Here is a 19,569-nt window from a genome sequence, read left to right as displayed (position 1 = left end):
TTCTCATCTAGAAGAGTACAGGAAAGCCAACATACAGCTTGGTTAAGAGGTGTTATATATTCACTATTGCTGATAGCAATGAGTGACAAAGAAGCTAGAGTCTTGTTTTCAGAAGCTCATTGGTTGACACAATCAATCAGTTGCCAGAAATGTTCTAAAACATTGTAGAACATCAATTGTTCTATACTTTCCCCTCAAAGTCGGGGCGGGGGGGGGGGGAAATGAGATTAATTGAAGAAATGTTCAGAGCAGAGAGGCCTGTCTCAATTCAGAAGGTAAAGAATCAACCTCTTAGGAGTGAACAAAGCTCCCAATTTCATCCATCCAGCTCCTATTTTCTTATCTTCTCTCTTTCAAATGAGAGGAGTTATCACTGAAAAAAAAGGTCAGTACTATAAAGACTGAGAAAAGAAAAAACAAAAACCAAGCAGTCAAAATAAACATCCAAGAGCTGGAAAGAAAAGGAAGATCAAGAAACCATGGCCAGGCTGCAAACAGCTTGCATTGTCTGCTGTGGTGAAGTGGCTTTCATCAAGCTGCCCATGCTGGGTAATACTCTGGTAGTACTTTTTCATAAATTATGCATCCCACAGGTCTTGGTTACACAATTTATCACAGATTTTTCTGTCAGAAATGGAACATCCATGAGAAAAAGTTGCAGATGAGATTGAGAGAGATTTTCTGGAGCACTTGGAACATCACTGAGTTTCCTCAAATGCCAGAGCCCTCCAGACTATCCAGCTTTTTGTTCAACAAGGTTTCCCAAAACATTGGGGAACAATCTGCTTTAAGAGCCTTGCGTGGCCAAACCCATAAAGAAGTATCAGTCGACATTTTCAAGGCTTTTTGCTGAAATGGTAATTAATTCTGTTAATTGAACGATCATTCATTAGCCTTTTACTAAATAACACTCTCAATCTTGAAAGTTACTGCCATGTCTTCAATTTCCCTTTTCAAGATAAGACTAATAACAAGCCTGTAAGTCTGCAGCACAGTATAGCATACATTGTATGCAGTTTTTTCCATTTAGATTCTTCAGTTACAAGCAACTGCAACAAAAAAAAAGCATATTTTACTAGCTAGTATTACATTTTGGTAGATCATAATTAAATTATTCCTTAGAAGCAGCACTCAGTGGTTAAGAAAGATTACATTGAATAACGGGGCTAATATTTTAACTCAATTAGCATGTTATTTTTCAACAAAGAGGTATACTATTGTAATTCCTTCTTCTGTGGGTAATATCAGCTATACAGAAATACTGTAACTTTTTTTTTCTGATAACCCATGCAATTTTCCCCATGAAGTTTGTACACTTTTTATATTTTTCAAGTGCATGAAAACATTTGACATTTTTATAAAAATATAATCTTATTTTACACTCTTGCAAGTGTAAAATATCTCAATTCCATAAAAGAGTTCCAGAAACTGTTTGACTACATCTAAAAATGCCTGAGCATTCTATGGCATGGAAAGAAATCTTTTTGTGCCTTTTGTTCTGTACTGTTCGGAATTTGATTTATAACATTGGTTGGGTCAGAAGTGATTTTTGAATGAAAAAATTACATCTAGTTGCAATGGAAGTAAGGGATCTTCTCCATGGAAACTGTCTGCTAAATATGCTCAGATGACTTATTCATCAGATTCTTCAATACAATATTTCAATTTTATGGGATTATATTTTCCTGTAATCTTTCACTAATAATTTAAAAGTGACATAAATGTATAAATGTCTGAATTTCTGAAGATAATCAACTTGTGTAAATTCAATATAAATTTCTAACACATTTCAAGGTCATGTCCTTGGCTGTTCAAAGGACCTATCAGGTTATTTCGAGGTAAATTATAGCACATATGGACATTCAAATGTAGGACTAGGAAAAGACTATTTTGATTTCAGAGGACATGCCAAAAAGAAAACTACAGAGACACACTGCGTTACAGCCAGTTGTGGAGATCAAAATTATATAGTACAAAGGAACAAATAAGTAAAAGACTGAATGATTAAAATGAAAAAATAAGATCAATAAGTTAGATAAAACAGTATTAGTAACTGGACATGAAATTCTGGTGAGTCACATGAAATACTTTATGTTCCTTTCATGGAAATCATCTGGTGAATGTTTTTAAAGATGAAGTACTGAAAGGTACAACATATTTCCAAACAGAAAATAATAGTAGATTCTTACACAAGTCTAATGGAACTCTAAGTTAAAACTAAAATTCTTATGCCTACCATCACGCTAAGAAAGACCCTTTCTGAACATTATAGAATTATTCACACTAGAAGCAACAGAGAATGCTGCCCATATTGCCACCTGAATGTTAGAACTGCTATGTCATATAATATCATAATTCTTATTTATTTACAGATGAAATGAAGTTACAAACCCTTTAAATTCACTCTATTCTCACATTATATAAAAAAGCAAGTGAAGGAGAATTAGTGATTACACTTCTAGATTCAGTAACCCAGAAGTGCATTAAGCATAATCCATATAGCACAAATCAAGCTTCTAGGGAACTGTAAGAAACTGGAAAGCCTAGGGCTCGCCAGTGAGCAAAAATCATGGTGTTTAGGAGGACTAATTGCAAACTACCACAGCTAAACCTTTGACAAACTTTTCAGACAGGACAACAGTTGGTTAAATTTAGATACAAATGAACAAGACGTGAGCAGTAAAAAACTCCCAATTTATTTTCAGTCTTTATTATACGAAGCTTCAACGGGAGAAATTCTGTTTCCATCTTCAGGAAAAAAGTTAAAATGATGTAGTCACATATTGGAACCTTTACCCAGCAACGACATGGAGACTCTATTAAGGTACTAAAAGTTTAAGTAGAAAAGGATTTGAGCAACTGAGGATCTCATCTTCTGAGCTGGTCCTGCTTTGAGTAGAGAAGGTGGACCTCCAGAAAGCCCTCTGAATATAAATTATTCTATATTTCTATGAAATATATAGATATTAAAAAAGATAACTCCATTCTTGTAGATCAAAAAGGTAACGCAAATTGTAAGTCACTAACAATGAAAATGAAAGTTCACACTATATACCTGAGTAAGGGCTCCACAGCTGAAAGTATCCAAAAAATAAAAACAAATAATTTTATTTCTCAAAAATTCTAAAGACAGACACAAGAAAACTTTCAAATGAACCCCAGCAGTCCAGAGGGGCAGCAGGAGAATATACCAGGGCAGGACGAGTCAGAACTCTTGAAATTGTTAGGAATGGCCCAGTGAATGGCCTACAAAGTCTGATTTCAGCCATCATTTAGAAACCCAAGATGACAACCTTTTAGTACTGCTACTTAAGAGACTTTTTTTCCTCTGCATCTCTCCTCTAAATTAACTACATGTGACTTCATAGTGGATAACAACTGTATTAACAAAACTGAAAAGCTCTAAAATACTGGAAAAAAACAATACAATGTATTTTAACCTGAAGCAGTTGGCCTCCCCTGTCCCCTTTTTAATAAAAGCTCGAAAAAAACTTTGCACTCTGGACACCAAGATGGCAGGATCATTTAAATTCTGCTGAAGTATAAACTTTCTGACCTTCACCATGTTGAAGCATGACTATTTATACTTCTGCAACAATTCCATGTATTCAAGACATATTAAAAGACATCAAGTCCATAAACTTTACTGACCCTTTCCTGCTGCTTAGCTCATTAATGCTAAAACACATTAATCTAACAAATAAGTGGGTGATTACCTCTTGAAGAACCCTCTTCATTTTCAGAAGCAATGTCTTTACAGCCGTGCAGTCTTGGAGCATCAATCTGAAGGGTAGGGACTCAATGCCTCCACCTTCTTCCAGACCAGTGAAAGGCCACTCCACGGATGGGCTGCCTGCCAGCTGGCTGACACGAGGGTACCTGGCTTCTCCTGGCTCCACCTCCTTCGACAGCTTCAGGGACAGATTCCTTGTGAGAGAAAACACAAAGGTCAACACTAAAATATGAAAAATAACTAATAATTTGGGGGGTGGTAGCTCCTCTGAGCTTAAAGACACTTATACATTTGCTTTCTGAGCCTGCTAGCCTGACCAGCCTAACATACATGGAGCCATATGGTGCTAGCAATAAAATACACATTTATAGAAGGACCATATTCTACAGGAATTAAAACCATGTTCTCGCTCACGCCCTACAAAAGAAAGTCATTTTCTTGAAACAAAATATCCTATGGGCAAAACTCCTACAGTCCTATCTTATTTCAGTTGAGTTTTACAAAAATAAAAAATAGAAAAAAAAAATCAATCTGCCTTGCACTTTCAGAAGCTAAATCAAATCACAATCTTCCGTGCGCTTTGACTTGGAACTAAGAAAGAAAAGAAAACTGAAAAAAAGTAATACTCCCTTCTGAGCTGGACCAGTGACATAAGATGAACCTGACATTGTATAAAAAAGAATATGGGATTTAATTAATCTGCACTCATTCTTAGGTTTAGTTACTATTAAAGCTATATAAGCAGAACATGAAACAAAGCAACAGTAAATTGTGGCTGAGAATCCATTAAAGACACAGAAAGACACAAAGATTTTGAGGGACTTTAAAGGTAATGAAAGAGCATTATTTTGCTGCATACACACTATCTTCCTTTAATATCAGAGCAAGTTATCTAACTGTTTTTCCCATGATGAAGAAAATCATACTAAATTAACTCAGCACAATTAAAGATGCTAGCATAGCAAGTGAAGAAAATCACTATTATTATTCATTTAAAATATTGTTCCAATTTTATGTTCCATTTTAATTTTTATGCAACACAAACCGATTCTGCCACAGTCTGGAAGGACAAAGAATATTTTGCCACACAAAATTTTCCTTAGCTTTGGTTTCATAGGATCCACAGCCAAAACTAGATTAATGCGAATTCTCACATGAAAAATTCCCACTGCCATGCTAAAAAACCTGGAAATTAGGATACTATAACTATCTCTTATGGATACTTCATTTTTATGTTTTAAAAGCTATGCAATATACAGTAATAAAACATTTTATATCAAGCAGTGTACCACAGATCACACACATGGACAGATCCTCCTGATGGCCAACTGAACTAACATTTCAGGCTCTTCAAGACTCATAAAATAACAAAAAATGAGTCTGTTTTAATCTTAAAAAGCATTGAAACATCTTTGAGTAGAATATTTTGCATCCTTTAGCATAAAAAATGAGGTGGATTATAAAGTTGCTTTTGATTGAAGGACATTAAACCACTGCTGCTTTAAACAAGACCTGGGTATAAATCATTCAAATAAAAAAAAAAAAAAAAAACACTTATGAAGCTGAAGGATCATGATATAGGCCACTTTTAAGGGTTTATAAAATAAGCCATATTCAAATTATTGGAATCTACACTTGCATAACACTTATGTATTCAGAAAAGCACATTATTTAAAATAAGATGAAATAACAAGGTTGTCTTTTCTTCCCATCCAGCACCCACAGACTAGAAGATTAATTATTCCTTAGAATATTCTGCACATTCACTTCATAAATCTCACTTAAGTTTCATTTTACTCATACTCTTCTACAGGCATTCTATGTGGGTCCCACCTGGCCCTGAGAAAGGACCAATTTAAGATGTACTGTCTCCCAGAAGGATTCTTTTACTGCCCATTTTCAGGGAGAACCTGGTATCACCTGCCATGCCCTGCTCCCCAGTGAAGAGGAAATAACTGGTATTCTTGGAAAACTATCCTCCTCTCTGCAAGAGATACAGTGTTTATGTATAAGCTGTAGATACACTGGAAATATAGCAATTCTGAATTTCAAATAAAGAAAATATTTTTGGTCACTTCAGTGGGCTTTACATTGACATCATACTGCTCAGCATAAATTATCGTCTTTCCAAACATATTCGTGTACTAAAGTAGGAAAAGCACCATAATAACATATTACCACTCACAATCTTAGGAGTTTAAAATCTGACTCAATTACTACTTGAAAATGGTGACTCAGAGGGTATACAGAGAGCATTCAGAGTATACAGACATTGCTGATAGTTCAGAGGTACTTTAACTCATCTGTGACAGAAAAACTCTGCACTCTGACACAACTCGTTCTACTTTACTGCAGGAAAAAAAAGCTCATTTAAAATTCATTCCAGAAATGGTATTTCATTATTAACAACATCTAGGTGGTCTGTTACATTATTATAACTACTACAGAAATCCACTGCAATTCATCTCAGAGCAGCAATAAAGATTTAGACAGGGAAAAAAACTCGAACAACAAAAAACCCATTCTTCCTAAATTAGAAGTTTCACTTTATTAGTAAAACATTTCAGCCTCTGAAGTTGGAGTAGTAGCTGGTTCCTTAACTGGTTGTGCAGGAGCTCTGATGGCCAGACCCCTTCCACCTTCCTAACATTCATAACATTGTAATAAAAACATTTCACAGGCAAATATTATCTGTGATAAACTTCTTAAGCCCTTGGAAAAAAGCCTCAAAACGTCCATTTTAATGACCAAAAGCAATGTATTTGCTTTAAGTGACAGCATTAACTACATAATATTATCAACGTACACTATTTCAGAAAGGCAATCATGCCACTCTTAAATGCATGGCTGTGGCCTGAGCTCCAAGCACTGAAGTCAGTTTTCAAACACTTCTGAAATGGCTTGCTTCACCCAACCCCATTACCACTCTTCCCAGTGATTCCCTGGCATGGTTTGGTTGTGACTACAGGCAAACTGGAAGGGACCATTCCATTCTGGAGGATGTCAGAGGTGCAGATGTGCACTGAAGTACCATCCCATACAGATGTCACCTCAAATCCCTGATCATGGCTGAATGATAACAGAAAAAAGGACACAATGCAAGTAGAATTACTGCCATCCTAAGGTCAGAAAATCCACAGGAACGTTGTTACAATCAAATAGGGTGAAAATTTGTGCAATTCAATGATACTTTCGGCCTGCTTGATTGTTTCTGGTGTCTGGACATACCCACTCAGCACCACCAATCTATTCCGTGGTTTCTAATTGATACAAAGAATCAGAAGCCACAATATCCACAGTCAGTAAAATGGTAGTACCATTAAGGCAGATTTCTATTTCAAAAGCAGTCTTTATTGAAATAGTAAGCTAGCATTAAAATAATCAATCAGTGGCTTTTAGCATTTAATAGCCTCCATCAATCCAATGCAACCACATGTTAACTGAGTAAGAGACACAGTTGTGCCGCTCCTTTTCCCTAGGAAGGTAGAACAAAACCTATTTTCTTATACTAAAGTATTCTTAAAGGGTTTTATTAAAAAAAAAAAAAAGGGAAAAGGGGGAAAAATGAAAAAGAAAAAAAAAAAAAGGAAGAAAAGCAAAAAAAAATGAGGACCCGAAGACATGGATTTGCAGCTTGAGCTTAAGTTATTCTTCCCTTCTTTACTGATCCTCAGATCAATGATTTGAAGAGCTTATGGTAATTTGAACTTCACTTACATAAAGATCCCCAGATTATGTGGACTTTAATCTTCTTAGTTTTCATCAGCAGTGCTCAAGATGCTGCTAAAGCAGAATTAGCCTAAACTAATACAATTGGTTCCCCTGAGTCTGCTTCTCTTGATAGCAGCTTAGCAAAGGAGAACCCATGTAACACTGCTGGTATCAAGAAAGCTCTGAAAGCAGAGCAAAAGACCCCAGACTCTATGAGAAGAGCTGAACACACTTCCTTTCTTCCCTGAGGGTTTATCTTCTAAAGCAGGGTCTTAGAAAAAACCTTAAATCTCTAATTTTCAGTGTGCACATAATCATAAATAAAGATACAATGCATATAGACACATATTTTTATAGCTGTGTATATATTCATACATATACTTACACATAAACAATTAAAAATTTGGTCTTCATAAAATTTTCAGAATAACAAGTAATGCATATTTGTCATGGCTTGGTCCATCATTTTACATTAGAAGAAAAATGTTCATACAGAGGTTATGTCCTGAAACCCTATTTCATATTAGTCTAGAAAGCCTTCAATCCCTATTTCTTTCTCCCATCCAGAATTCTCCTTTTCCTCACTAAGAGTAAATTGGTTTTCCTCCTTCAGAAAATTAACTATTTTGATAAAGAAACCCCAGCTGGACCATATAAGATATGTAAGAGTAATTGCTTCTCATTTTTAGAGGAAAAGCTGCCTACTTCAAATGCTTGCAAAATTCAGCTCAAAGCACTGTGTGGCTCTCCTAAAATGAAGTATATTGCCCCTGAAATCCTGCTACCATCCCATACTGAATCTTAATCCCAGAGTGATCCCTTACTAATCTCATCTAGTAAAGAGACATGCACTATTCCACACAGTTTACAACGGAAATACAGGGACATACTTTGGAAAAAAAAAAAGGCCCCTCACCATATTTAGCAGAATAAGACACAGACTTAAAAAAAACATGTCCCTAAATATTGCAGTGAACATACAAAATAATGCCCTGCTAGGTGCCTAAATGTTCTCAAGATCCAGTCAAGGAGAAATGGAAAACTCCTCACTCAGTTCTGAAAACAGGCTTTGCTACACTAAGATAAAAAACCTAACCAGAACTTAAGCACTTAGCTAATTACCCATACTAGCATTCTTTGGCATCAAAATTTCTACCTCTGTCCCACACAATTTCACAGCATTGCTTCTGTTCTAACAGAGACTGCTTCAGAAGTTGCAGGGATAAGAGCTTGGAATCTTGCACATTAGTGTGTCATAAGGGACACACTCTTTGACATTTTACAGCCTTTAGAGCTGTGTATCCTTTATTGATGCTATGATTTTTCAAGGTCAGCCTTTTACAGAAATGATGCCCAGTATCTGTCACTATCAAACTCTCCACCATGCGCAAGGGTGCATACAAACTCTAACGGCCAGTGCTGCTCCAAGTTAAGATTGCCAACATTTTCCATTAAAACTGCTCTTCTTTCCACAGTTTATATCACAGTCATAAAGACATCCTTAGAGCTAGAACACGGTGATCATGAAATACAGAATCAAATTTCAAAAATAACATTAAAAAAATAAGTTTAAAAAAGCCCTTCATCTTGCAGCTGCTGGTAAAGTACAGCTGTTATGGGCCTGTCAAGCATTTCCTTCCTTTCTCTAAACTCCACAGGAGTTAAGAGCTCTGTTAATCTGTGTCCCCTGATCTAGCACACAGCGACACTTCGAACTTCAGCTGTTTTCTTCCTCCTGGAACCTATTAGGAAAATTTAGATGTGATAAAATAAGATAATGTAATGAATAATCAGATAATGTTCAAAAAACAGCTACTTGGAAAAGACCAGTGGGGCTTTTTCACTTTCAAATATCACCAGTGCAGCAGTAAGTAAATGTACATCAAAAGTACAGTAATGTCACGACTATAAGGTAAACCATTTTGACTAAAATTTTGGTCCGGACCTGGAAGTGGGCCTTATAATCCGGTATGCCTTATATACGGGCAAAGTTCAGAAATTTGCCAACCCGGAAGTGGGACCCACGGCCGCCCCGAGCCATGGCGCCCCGGGCACCATGGGAGTCCCGGGCATGGGGTTCCCGCGGCGCCGGGGCTGCTGCAGCTCCCACTTCCGGGTTGGCTCGGGGTGGTTGGGACTCCCATGGTGCCGGGGTGGCACGGGGCTCCCAGAGCGGCACGGTGCTCCTGGAGCACGGAGCGATGTGGGGTTCCTGGAGCGGCACGGGGCTCCCGGAGCACAGGGGCGGCACGGGGAAGGAGGGAGTGCGCAGCCACAGAAGCTGCGAGTTGCGGCCACCCCGAGCCAACCCAGAAACGCGAGCTGCGGCCGTGCCACAGCAGCCCCAAACCACGACAGCCCCAAGCCGTCCCAAACCGCAGCAGCCCTGAGCTGCACCTCGCCAGCCGGCACCAGGCGGGAGTTCCGGGGCCCGCATACAGGTTGGGCACTCAGGGCTGCATTTAAAGGCTACACCAATCAGTGAAAATGTTTGCAAATTGAGCACCGGCCAATAAACTCCATGATCGCAGGATTCCATTACTAATTCACTACTTTGTTGCACGCGGCATGGATCTTCACTGCAAAAAAAAAGTGTGCCTTTTAGTTCGGTGCGCCTTATATAATGTACAAAGTCGCGAAATTTGCTGACTCCCGGAGGTGCGCCTTATAATCTGATGCGCCTTATAGTCGTGAAATTACTGTAAATGAGGGTGGCTTGGCAATAAGACTTTGGTATCTTCAGCCTCTTTAAATTCCCCTCCACACCCCCAAAAAAACAAATCAGCAAGACATCATTCTTGAAAGCATTGTACTTAACACTATGTCTCTGTTCAGGATATTAAAAAAAAAGAAAATTGGCTGCACCTGTCCATGGCAGGGATGTTGGAACCAGACGATCTTGAAGCTCCCTTCCAACCCTGTGATTCTTTTATTTGGACAAAGGTTACACCTCCCTGCAGACATTGCATTGTTTGTAAAAACTACACACTTCTGACTGGATGCTGCCTCAGTACAGACTGAAGCTAAAGACACTGGGTGCTCTCTCTAAATCTCACTCTAAATGCACTCCACAGAGCAGATCAACTCAGCTGACCTGGGACTAGAACCAAAACATTTTGATTGACTCTATTAACGACAGGCACTGAAACGTGTCCAGAAAACTTGATACTGTTGGGGGAAATGGGAAAAAATGAAGGGGAAATCTGTTTTGTCACTGTCACCTTCTAGATCAGAACTATATTTCCCTTCACCTTTCCTCTAAATGCTTCAGTCTCTCCTTTAGAAGATGTGTAGATGCAAGATAAAACTTCCAAGCTTTTATTATGTTAAAAAAACAACCCTGTAAAATCACAACAGATACTGGATTTGATGACTGCCTTCCAAGAAGCACAAATAGTACACTCCTTCCATTCACTTACCAAACTAGGTTTCATTACTTAAAAACAAATTGTCAAATACATGTAGCATTTTTTTACTATCAAAACTTCATGAAAACCTGATCAAAATTATGTGCATTTTAAATCAAAGAAGAAAAAGAGGTAAATAATTTTCTGTGCTAAATAATAAGGTATTGAACTGTTAGTATAGGCTTTAGTGGGATGACAGGCATGCTAACAGGAAGGGTTAAATCCAATAAAAGACAAAAGGACAGCAGGAATATTTGCTTAGTGCCAAGCAGAATTCACAGACATGGGTAAGACAAAGATGGACTTCCAGTGAGACCAGAAAATTAAGTGGAAAATTCATATACAGTAATTTCACAACTATAAGGCACACCCTTTTGACTAAAATTTTCCCCCGAACCCGGAAGTGTGCCTTTTAGTCCGGTGCACCTTATATAATGGACAAAGTTGCGAAATTCGCAAACCTGGAAGTGTGAGCTGCAATGGTGGGGGCGGTGTCGCGGGAGCGCCTAGTTGTGAGCGGGGGCGGGAGCAGGCGGCCACGGCTGGCAGGAGCTGCGCGGGGAGGGAGGGAGCTGCCCCCAGCCCCGGCTTCGGGGGAGCGAGAAGCCACCGGGTGGCGGCAGCCGTGGCCGGGTGCGAGTGGAACAGGGAGCTGCCAGGCAGCTCCAGGCGCGGGGAGAACGAGGAGCCGCCGGACAGCGGTGGCCACACGGGCTGGGCAGCACCAGCCAGCCTTAGGCCAGCAGCAGTCGCACAGGGAGAGAGGGAGTGGCCAACCCCCAGCCAGCAGCAGTCGCACAGGGAAAGAGGGAGCAGCCAGCCCCCAGCCAGCCCCCGCAGCATGGGCTGGGTGGCACCGGCCAGCCCCTGCCACGCAGGCTTGGCGGCACCGGCCTGGCACCAGCCAGCCCCCAGCCAGCAGCAGTCGCACAGGGAGAGAGGGAGCAGGCAGCGCTGCACCAAATGGTCCCAAGCGGTGGCAGCCCCGAGCCGCCCTGAACCGTAGCAACCTCGAGGTGTGAGCCGTGGCCGCCCCAAGCCGCGGCTGCCCCGAGCCCCACCTCACCAGCTGGCACCTGGGGTGGGCGGGAGTGCCGGGCTGCATTTAAAGGCTACACCAATCTGTGAAAAATGTTTGCAAATTGAGCACCTGCCAGTAAACCCTGCGACTGTGGGATTCCGTTACTAATTCGTTACTTTGTTGTGCGCGGCATGGATCTTCGCGGCAAAAAAAAAGTGCGCCCTATAGTCCGGTGCGCCTTATATGATCTACAAAGTTGCAAAATTTGCCGACTCCCGGGGGGTGCGCCTTATAGTCCGGTGCACCTTGTGGTTGTGAAATTTCTATACTTCATTAAGGAGACAAGCCACTCAAGACCCGTCTGAGTTGGTTTTTAAATATCTGGGAAGCACCTATTCATATTAATACTGCCCAACCCAAGATATTATCTTTTGATGAGCTATTAAGCATTAAGACTTCCATGGAGCAAGCAAGTAATTCATTATACCTTGTGTTGGCCAAGAGGTTCATCTAAGATGCCTAACAGATTTTAAAAAGGTCCAATTTATATCTACAAAAATACCTTCAGAAGTCTGCTGACTTTCCCTAAATCTCAAAACCTGCCTGTCTTCCCCCTCAGCAGGTGATTCATGGAACTCTTCCTGGATTAGATTCAGCTATAGAAATGTCTAGGCTTTGATCATGCCAAGGCTTAAAACCAGAAACAGACATCTAAATAATGATCCTACAGGTTATCACACTACAGGCACACACATTGCTCCATTAGCAAAAATGAACATGCCCACAGGATTAGATGGCAGAGACTCAGAGAAAGAAGACTAAAATCTCAGAGGAACTGAGCACTTGAGAGATGCCCCGTACAACAATTCAGTAGGTAAAACTGTGTGAGTGTTCAGGAAATTCCAACTAGTAACCCAAAACATTTAGCATGAACTCTACATTTTCATGCAGTGAAAATATAAAGTCAGTAATAGAACATTATCTCCAAAACACTCAATAATTACAAACACAGCTTTCTCAGTGATGATACCTTTCGATACTCTTCAATACAATCAACACAATGGACTGTTGGTGAAAATATATGATGAAAACAATGCATCCCTTCTCCCTGCCTTCTAGCAGTTTCTGAACAAGGAGTAGAAAACAGTTGCATCTAAATTCAAAGGATACCATCCACCCATAGTATGTAGTAAACTTTATAAACATGTCAGGAGAAAACTACAACTTTAAAACCCTTTTTCATTATCACATACAACAGTTGGAACCTAATGTTAACATTAAGAGAGCTTTTATGTGAAATCTTTTATGGCCAATAAATGAAAGCATATAATGGATTCAGGAACATAATTTAAGAAGAAACCCAGACCATGTATGTAATTACATATCCATTCTTGAAGACATTAATCCACAAGTTTTTTTTTTCAAGGTTATATTGTGTTGCTTTTAGAAGTCTTCGGGAAATATTACGGAAGCACTTTTGTCACAAAAGTAACAAAACACAAGAATTCCAGCACCAGTGCTAGTTTACTGCTTCAGTGAAAACAGCTCACACTTCGTCATCTTGAAATAAAAGAGTCTGAGAGCTTCACAAGCACAAAGAAACCACTCAGGAACCACTCATCTTCCAAAGGCTCAAAATCTCTCCTCCTCCCCTGAACACTGCATAGCTCCAGACACCAACTTACAAAAATTGCCCCTAGCACAAACAGAGGCCAATAATTGAAGAAAAATTCCCAGCTACATACAGGGAGGAAGGCCTGTAAGTTGTGAGACCCCTCCTGTTGTTTCCTTGGGAATGTCCTCACAAACAACCAGAGGGCTTAAATTAACTCAGAATGGTTTTACTTACAAGGCAGGTGTTTGCAATGTCTGCACTTGGAACCTAATTAGTGAAGTTAAAGCCCTGCAACAGCACATGCTCATTTTTTCAAACAAAGGCATAAGAGACCAAACAAAAAGAAGGCAATAAACTAATTAATGTGTAAATCAACCTAATTGCTTTGTTCTCACATGACATTATCAATCACTAAGTGCCACAGCAGAAACGTATCATTTTATCATATGGTGAAATTAGCCCACCTACAGGAGATTCCTTTGACTTTGCCAGTATGGTCTTCACTATTTTTATTTTTGATTGTAAATAACTCATTAAAATAATCAAAATATTTAATTTCATTTGACTACAGCACTGCAGTAGTCCTTCCCTACTGTTCTTTTACAGAAGAAAACATTTCTTTTTCCTTCTCTTCCCCATAATGTGGCCTGCTGTGAAAAAGGAAATCTAATGAATTGTCAAACTGAGGCCAGAGACAGATGAAAAAGACAATGGTTTTTGGTTTGGTTGGCTACAAAGGACGCAAGCTCAGATCTCTGAATCATACTGAAATATCTCTAAATACTTATTTATGCACCAGCACAGAGGAGGAAATAAGCATGCTAAAGCTTCAATACTAGCTCAGCTCTTCATGCTTACAATATTTTTGTTCTGATGCAACATTGCTTGACAGGTAAGTGCCTACAAACTATGCCCCATCAGAAGCTTCATTCTGCAATGCCTCCTGTCTCTCTTCACTTTGAGGGCATCTGCTGTACTGCCTTTTAACACTGGGGTTTCAGACTGTTGTATTAAAACTCAACGTTTGTTTCAGCTCTTTACTCTCTGGTTTCTACATTCTCCAGTTTGGGGACTCTGCTTCAATCACCGGAACATTTGGGGTTACTGCAGCAGCTTCTAATTTTACAAGGTCAGTTTACAGTTTAAGGATGAGAATAACATGAAGTGCAGTATTGTGCAAAACTTCTCAGGTTTAGAAAAGCTGCATCTCACTGAAAACATACAGACTGTGATTTGAGTTTGATGTCTGATGGCTGAATCCTTTTACGCTGCACTTTTTAAGCAGTAAATCACAGTTATATTTGGAACACAATTTCTCTTAGTTTAACATTACTGCAATAACTTGTGCCATTACTTTATTAAAGCTTGCGACAAATATGATAATGAAAAAACAATTTTAAAAGTTGCTGTAAGGAAGTTTTTAAAAATTTAGCATGATTATTAATTTATAATAGAATTTGTAGCATTTCTTCTGTGAAACACTAAATGTACATTACATAATAGCATAATTAATACATTTAGCTACCGATTTTGCAAACTGTTTGTCAGGAGAGCAACCCTAATAATTGTTGGAGCGTATGTTAAAACTTGCTGCCCATAGCTCCATTGAGACTGAGATTAAAACGACGCACCAATTCATTTGTTTTCAAGGAACTTTGCAGTATCGCTCCAGTTTTTGGAATAAATACCGTTTTTAAAAATAAAATGCACAAAATGTCAATTTCTGGCCCACACTGCTACCAGATACAGCGTGACATTTTGATCTAAGCTCACCCTATAGATTTTGGATGCAGAAGAGAAAGCTCTCAAAAGCTAGGTCTGTACGCATACAGACATTGTACAATCTTTGAGATTGAATACTGCTTGACTTACGAGTCAAGCTTTTGCCACCCTTTGTGGCAAGGCCATTTTCCTGCCTTTGCTTTCAGGGACCAGAGACCGATCAGTCACTTGGATTGGCATGCATACTACTGGTTAGGCTGTTGTTCCCTAAATCTGACACTGCAAGCCTGAGGAACATGCTAGGACGTGAGTGTATTAATAGGCAATACGTTATAAAACTGCACACTGGACATGGACAGACAAGAAGAGAAGAGCCACAACTCCTAGTCAAGTGGTAACAGAAGGATGAACAATAAATTTGCCTGCTATTACCTGAATGTTGCAGGTTTTTTTTTGTTGGTTTTTTTTTTTTTTTATTTTACTTGAGTCACTTTCTCTTTTTCTGTGGTGTTTTGGGGGCTTTTGTTGTTGGTTTTTCTTTTTTTAAATTTTGGGTTTGGTTTGTTCGGTTTTTTGGGGGGTTTTAGGAAAAAAACACATAAACTTTGAACACACACAACGAAACATTTTGAGGACAACTCTCAAAACATAGGTTGATTTGGACTGTAAGGAACATTCAGAAGTTATCTACTCCAATCCCCCTGCAATGTGCAGCAGCATGTTCAACTAGAAGCTCAGAGCCCCACTCAGCCTGACTTTGGGATAGGACATTCACCACCTCTCTGGGCAGCTGTTCCGGTGCCTGAACACCTTTATTGTAAAACACTTCTTCCTTCTATCTAACATTATACCTTGACCTATCACAACCGATCCTGCTAAAAAGTCTGTCCCACCTTTCTTACAGGAACTCTTGATGTTACAAAAAATAGATAAACCAGTAGCATTTACTTAAATAAACAGTTCTTAGGCCCCAGAAATCCAAATGTCATGTCTTCTAGTCTGCATCAAGCCAGTTATGAAGATTTTTACCACCTAACCTAAAGTTCTTCTTGCTGAGTGTAACAGCAAGTTGATGTAAAGTGTGATCAAATCTTCAGACACGAAGGAGGGCATTCAAGTCCTATGGAATGCAGAATGCAAATTTTCAGTCACTTCTTTGAGTGGTTAGGAATTATTCATATTCCTCTGAGGCGATATCAAAGAGTAGGGATATCCATCCTTGAAATTTTTTTTCCATCTCACTTGGTTGGTCCGTTAGTGTACCTGCATGTCCCACACATAACATCTGACAGCAACCTCTCAAAACTGCTAATGAGCTGTTTCCACAAAGGAAGAAGATTCTCTCCTAACACACACTCCCAACAAGGCACCAGCTTTCCCTCTAAAGGTTCCATGTAGGCAGCATAAAAAATTGACATAATTAAGCACAGCCAAGCTACACTGACAACATGGAGACTGGCCATCAGTAGTATGAGGGTTTCAACAGAACTCCAAGCACAATCCATAAGCTTTTCTCCATCCCAACAGAACTATGGTCCACCTTTTGCTGAAACACATTTTCAACTTGGCCAGGGTCATACAGCAAAACAAAGTTTGCCAGCAAAATCTGGCAGCAGAGAATTAAATTAGTAAGTTTTCCCTTCAAGATATTTTTACTAGTTCTAGAAGTAGCATTTTGAAATTTCAGTGTCATTTTTCAGACTTAATGAACCCTGATGGGCTGAAGCCAGCATTTCTTTTACACAACATCATGTATCAAGTTTTTTTTGTTTCACTTTCAAGAACAAATGCAATGTTGGAAAACGACAAAGAAACAGAAATGCCTAGATCAGAGCACAGATTAAGCAAAATCTCTTCTAAATTACTTTCTAAGTCCTGTAATATTACTAATTATTTTTAGAAAACATAAAATAGAGTAAGAAATAATTAACGTAATGCAGATTGTTCTCTCCTGAATAAAGGCTGTCACAAGAATAACTAAAAGATGAGTGAAGCAAGTAATTTAAATGCAATCAAAAGCCATAAGGCAGATGACTAACACTTTTTTTCGATGTGCCAGAAAACAGAGACAAAATAATCCAAGCCTATTGGACCTCTGATTGGCATTTGCAAAACTCTCAGTGACAGGTAGGAGATATTTTCCTTCTGAGGATAAGCTAGTAGAGTTTTTGACATGCAAAACTTGCATGGTACAAGCCATGTTCTCCTGCTACAGCAATAATAAAGAGGAGAGAAAATGTGAAAATGTAAAGCTGATGCATCAGGAATATTAACTTCATTTTCAGAACAAATGAAGTGAGGACAACCAAAGAAATAATTGCAATTCTCACGCCTTTAAGTGAAAGAGTAGACTTTGTATTTTCCAAACTGTGATCAGCTCACTACCAGCAGGGAGGAACCCTGTGGATCCTACAAGGACAATTAAGTTACACAAGAATAAATGATCATCTCTTCAGAACATGAGCCAGAGAATTCACTTGCATATTTACTGCAGACACTGCAGCATCAATATAACTGTTGAGGCAGCCACTGAAACAAATAAAAGTTGTAGGAACGAAGTTTTAGATGGTGTATCTTTATTAGCCTCTACCATTCTTTGTTTTCATCTTGCTTGGCTGACTAAGTGAGACAACTGGTAATGTTATTTGTGTAGACAACATTTTTCCCCACAGCATCATCTAAAACAAGAGGCTGAACATTCTATACTTAATTACTTTATTTTCAATTGTTTGTGTGCTACAAGTTTTTTAGAAAAAAAAAAAAAAGTCTGGCATTTTAATTGGCTTTAAATTCCAATACATCAAGACTCACTGGGTAACTACAGTTGTAAATGGCAAGGAATAACAAAAGTGATAAAATAGCAATTCCACACCTTGACTGATATATATACACCTGCCTCTATATCTATCTTCATCTCTGAAAATGATGAAAACTGAAAACTGTGGAAGTTTGGAAAATACATATATGCTTTTTATTCACTAAATTCTTGGAATTTAACCAATTAAACCAAACAACAACTGCTTTTTTTTTCAATAGGCCCATAAGATTAACAATAGAAACAGGTGCAAAATGAGTATTAGAGATGTCCAGCAGCTGGAAGTTTTGTCATTTTGTGAATATCTGTACATGCTGCCTCTTTTATTCTTAATATTGGCAGTAAAAACAATGAAAGCCCTGGATAAGAATACTGCTTATTTCGGACATGTAAGTTAAAAGATATAAACCTATTGCCACAGAAAGACAAATTCCTCTTTCCAAACTAGGAAAAAATCTCTTAAAGTTTTCAGATAGCGCAGGGTCCAGTTTAAAAGCATGAATCAATTACAAATAACACTTGGGGTTACCAGTCTTATATGAGAAATATTTGGACTCTTAATAACATAACAGGCAAGAATTCTATTTTATATCACTGCTTAAGCTGGCACATTCTACCATCACACTAAACTACTCCTTAAATATAAAATACTGAGCCTCTCCTTAGCACTACTGGCTACAGAGGCAGTAATTTCATCCAAATGTTGGTAATAACACAAAATATTTCTTGTGAAATTTTTAGAGAGGAAGAAAAATAATGTAGAACAAACATACAAGGAGGTATTGTTGAAGGACATCCTCTTCCCATCCTGGGGGACACTATTTCACCTGTGTTCCTGCAGTCTATCTCTGGGCATGTTCCAGCTAAGAAGGAGATCAAAAGCAATTTCATATTCTGCTGAGGCATTTCAGAGCTTATCACACTATTTGTGCAACTTCTGCTGTGGTCTCTCCTGACTCTCTCCACTGAATTTCAAATTTCAAATCTAAGTGGGAAAAAAGTCCATTTTCAGGTAACTTGCTGTCAGTATTTGAATGACAAAGCAGAGTTTAAAAGGGGAAATTTTGAAAAAAGTGTTCTACTTAAGAATCTGAAGAGATGAGGCAGCTCTTGCGCTGGGATCTGTGGGGTGCATCACTGCCAGAAGAGGTCAACTTGGTCAAGTGTTGCTCAATCATTTCACCCTTGTGTTAAAGGCACAATGGACATGGCAATGCCAAACCCAACAATGCAGAAGATCACGACCAGAAGTGTATTTTCCTTCCCTCTAGTTCGTAGTTGTAGAAATCAGGATGAAGTTTCAGATATGGAAAAGAAGGAGGTCCATGTAGCAGGATGCTGGTCTCTGCCTGATGTGGCAAAGGCTACTGCTGATATCGAACATTTTAGATGAAAAAACAACTTTCAGTTATGTGAAGGTGTGAATCTTATCCAAACCATCTCAATGGATTTACTGCATGAGGTAATTAATGCTGTTTCTTGATTGCTCCAACATTCCTGGCATAGCTGTACAAACTGCAGGTAGGTAGAGGAGAGCAGGAGGAA

The 19,569-nt window shown here is 38.9% G+C and overlaps 1 protein-coding gene across 3 annotated transcripts in view; it reads right to left on the bottom strand.

Moving 5' to 3' along the window:
- Nucleotides 1-19,569, bottom strand: part of CCSER1 (coiled-coil serine rich protein 1) — a 633,466-nt gene that overhangs the window by 368,862 nt on the left and 245,035 nt on the right. For all 3 annotated transcript variants that reach the window (XM_033060782.1, XM_033060784.2, XM_033060785.2), the window contains exon 6: nucleotides 3,717-3,927. In XM_033060782.1, coding sequence (XP_032916673.1) covers nucleotides 3,717-3,927 — 211 coding nt within the window. The remainder of the gene's footprint in view (nucleotides 1-3,716; nucleotides 3,928-19,569) is intronic.

The sequence above is a fragment of the Catharus ustulatus genome, chromosome 5 (assembly GCF_009819885.2).
Source record: "Catharus ustulatus isolate bCatUst1 chromosome 5, bCatUst1.pri.v2, whole genome shotgun sequence".
Lineage (NCBI taxonomy): Eukaryota > Metazoa > Chordata > Aves > Passeriformes > Turdidae > Catharus > Catharus ustulatus.
The sequence above is the reverse complement of the archived record's forward strand: the minus strand, read 5'-3'. Positions and strand labels throughout refer to the sequence as shown.